This window comes from Prosopis cineraria, unplaced genomic scaffold, assembly GCF_029017545.1.
Source record: "Prosopis cineraria cultivar Desert tree isolate PC_DT_omini unplaced genomic scaffold, ASM2901754v1 PC1947, whole genome shotgun sequence".
In the NCBI taxonomy this organism is placed as follows: domain Eukaryota; kingdom Viridiplantae; phylum Streptophyta; class Magnoliopsida; order Fabales; family Fabaceae; genus Prosopis; species Prosopis cineraria.
The window spans coordinates 8,846-12,184 of record NW_026557272.1 but is presented as its reverse complement, the minus strand read 5'-3'; the positions used below and the strand labels follow the sequence as shown (position 1 = coordinate 12,184).

At 39.3% G+C, this 3,339-nt stretch overlaps 1 protein-coding gene across 1 annotated transcript; it reads left to right on the top strand.

Annotated features, from left to right (window-relative positions):
• The first annotated feature begins 439 nt into the window (after positions 1-439).
• Positions 440-2,961, top strand: LOC129301185 (adenosylhomocysteinase-like). The gene is made up of 2 exons (XM_054939761.1): positions 440-1,245; positions 1,883-2,961. The coding sequence occupies exons 1-2, from the start codon at positions 535-537 to the stop codon at positions 2,627-2,629; spliced, it is 1,458 nt and encodes a 485-aa protein (XP_054795736.1). The 5' UTR covers positions 440-534; the 3' UTR covers positions 2,630-2,961.
• Positions 2,962-3,339: the final 378 nt, after the last annotated feature.

Sequence of the window (3,339 nt, the reverse complement as noted above, 5' to 3'; positions counted from 1 at the left end):
ATATTTTACTTAAAGGTAAAGAGTTAAGTGATTTTTTATTAAAGATATTTTTAAAATAAAAATTTATTAATTACATATTAAAAACTAAAAAACCCTTATATTTTTAACATCCAACTTAAAAAATATTTTATCTTTTTTATATAATCAATAATTATTTAAAAATAACTGAAAAATTCAATAAATAAAGTGAATTTTAGATTAATTTTATAATTTTATGAAATTTTTGTATTTAATTTTTTATATAAGAGATTCTAGAGTGATTTTATTATTATTATTTGATCAAATTTATTAACTAGAGCCGTTGACGAAGGCTCCATACTGAAATGCATAGATCAGATCTAAGAAACGACACAATGAGAAATCCACCAACCCCACGTTAAATCTCAGCCGTCCATCTCAACTTTTAAACCTATTAATACCACCTCTCGCTTCCCACTATCTTCGCTCTACGCCTCTCACTCTTGATCTTCCCCTTTCTCTGTTTCTACACAGGGAAAAATAATTTCTTCATCTTCTCCCTCCGCCGCCGTTGCCATGGCCTTGGTCGTCGAGAAAACCACCGCTGGCCGTGAGTACAAGGTCAAGGACCTTTCTCAGGCTGACTTCGGTCGCCTCGAGATCGAGCTCGCTGAGGTCGAAATGCCCGGTCTCATGGCTTGCCGTGCTGAGTTTGGCCCTTCCCGGCCCTTCAAAGGCGCCAGAATCACTGGTTCCCTCCACATGACCATCCAAACCGCCGTACTCATCGAAACCCTAACTGCTCTCGGAGCCGAAGTTCGCTGGTGCTCTTGCAACATCTTCTCTACTCAGGATCACGCCGCCGCCGCCATCGCACGTGATAGTGCCTCCGTTTTTGCTTGGAAGGGAGAGACTCTTCAGGAGTACTGGTGGTGTACTGAGCGTGCGCTTGATTGGGGTCCTGGCGGTGGTCCCGATCTGATTGTTGACGACGGTGGTGATGCTACCCTCTTGATCCATGAGGGTGTGAAAGCTGAAGAGGTTTATGAGAAGACCGGTCAGTTGCCAGACCCGTCTTCTACTGATAATGCTGAGTTCCAGATTGTTCTCACCATTATCAGGGATGGGTTGAAGACTGATCCCAAGAGGTACCACAAGATGAAGGAGAGACTCGTTGGTGTCTCTGAAGAGACTACCACTGGTGTTAAGAGGCTGTACCAGATGCAAGCCAATGGAACTCTGTTGTTCCCTGCCATTAATGTCAACGACTCTGTCACCAAGAGCAAGGTATAACTAACACTTGTATTATGTGCTTCGATACTAGATCTGTTTAAGATTTGAAATCTTGATGACTTTACAGCAGCTCCAAAGTCGACTTTTATATTTAATTCTTCAAATCTATTGAGTTTGAACCTTCATACATATGGGAATAAAATTTTTCTACTAGCGGGGTATTAGATCTATTGGATGACCCGTGTTGTGTGTCGGCTGTGGTTCTAATTTTTAGGCGTTGTGTCGGTTTCGGTTCTAATTTTTAGAAGCTCTGAAATTTTAGGTAGGCCTGGTCGGTTTTTGGAAAACAGAACATAAATTTAGCAATTGAATTTTGAATCTATGATCTGTTTGATATGTTCATGTCCTGTAAGTAGAGCAGAGTATGTAGAGTCAAATGTAAACTAAAGTTTGTGATATGGGGCATTGAATTCATGGATTACTGTCATGTGCACGTTGATTTTTACTTTGATTGTTTGTGACTTGCTTCTAGGTCCATGATAAGATGGTAAATGGATCTAGTTATAATTAAATCTGCTTTCGTGTTTGTCACTTTCTACCAAAATTTAATGCACTCCTTAGTCTTGAAGATCTCAGTATCACAAGGGAGGAATTAATTAAATTTTTGCTTTACTTTGTGTCTGTTTAACAGTTTGATAACTTGTATGGTTGCCGCCACTCTCTCCCTGATGGACTGATGAGAGCCACCGATGTGATGATTGCCGGCAAAGTAGCTGTCGTATGCGGTTATGGTGATGTTGGAAAGGGCTGTGCTGCTGCCTTGAAGCAGGCTGGTGCTCGTGTGGTTGTGACCGAGATTGATCCCATTTGTGCTCTTCAAGCTCTCATGGAAGGTCTCCCAGTGCTGACTCTTGAAGACGTTGTTTCTGATGCTGACATTTTTGTCACCACCACTGGTAACAAGGATATCATCATGGTTGGTCACATGAAGAAGATGAAAAACAATGCCATTGTTTGCAACATTGGCCACTTTGACAATGAAATCGACATGATTGGACTCGAGACCTACCCCGGCGTGAAGCGTATCACCATCAAGCCTCAAACAGATAGATGGGTCTTCCCAGAGACCAACACTGGTATCATCGTGTTGGCTGAAGGGCGGTTGATGAACTTGGGTTGTGCCACAGGACACCCTAGTTTTGTGATGTCTTGCTCCTTCACCAACCAGGTGATCGCTCAGCTTGAACTGTGGAAGGAAAAAGCAACTGGTAAGTATGAGAAGAAGGTTTATGTTTTGCCTAAGCATCTTGATGAGAAGGTTGCTGCTCTTCACCTTGGCAAGCTTGGAGCTAAGCTGACCAAGTTGACCAAAGAACAAGCTGATTACATTAGTGTACCAGTTGAAGGACCATACAAGCCTCCTCACTACAGGTATTAAGTAGATGAAAAGGGATCGGATAAGAAATTTCTGTATGGATCGGCTTGATTTTTCTGTCTTTTTTTGTTGTTGTTTCGGGTCGATTCCCAAGTTGAGGTAGAGTTTTAGGCATCTGATCTTCTGCAGAATTTCTATTGTGGTGAGGTTGAAAGAAAGTAGATGACGTATGTGGTCATGGACCTCTGAACTGAGGTTGAAATAAGTCTTTGACTGGGTCTGTGTGTGAGAGAGAGAATATGTAGTTCGTCTAATGTCTTGTGTTCTGTTGTATCTCAATTTTCAAAATGAAAAATTGCAGAAAAAAAAATGGTGCTATTGTTACTGGCATATAATTATAGTTTTAATTCAAAGACCTTGTCATAACATTCAATTCAAATATGAAATTTGTAATCATGCTGCAATATTTAGTGGGGAGCAAGCCCTTCTAGCCCATGTATCTGCAAGCGTATTAGATAATATCCAAACATCCTCCCACTGTGGTTGGATTTAGCTTAGATCAAATTTTAATGATAGAAATTACTCCTTCTGGTAAAAAATGTTCCAAAATACTCCTCTTGAATCATTCTTGAATCATACTTTCTCTCTTAAAAAATAAAATATATTTTTAATTAAATATAAAATCACTATTAATAGAGATATTAAAAAAGAAAGATAATAATTATATATTAAAAAGTTAAAAATATTTTATAATTTTAAACATTTAACTTATT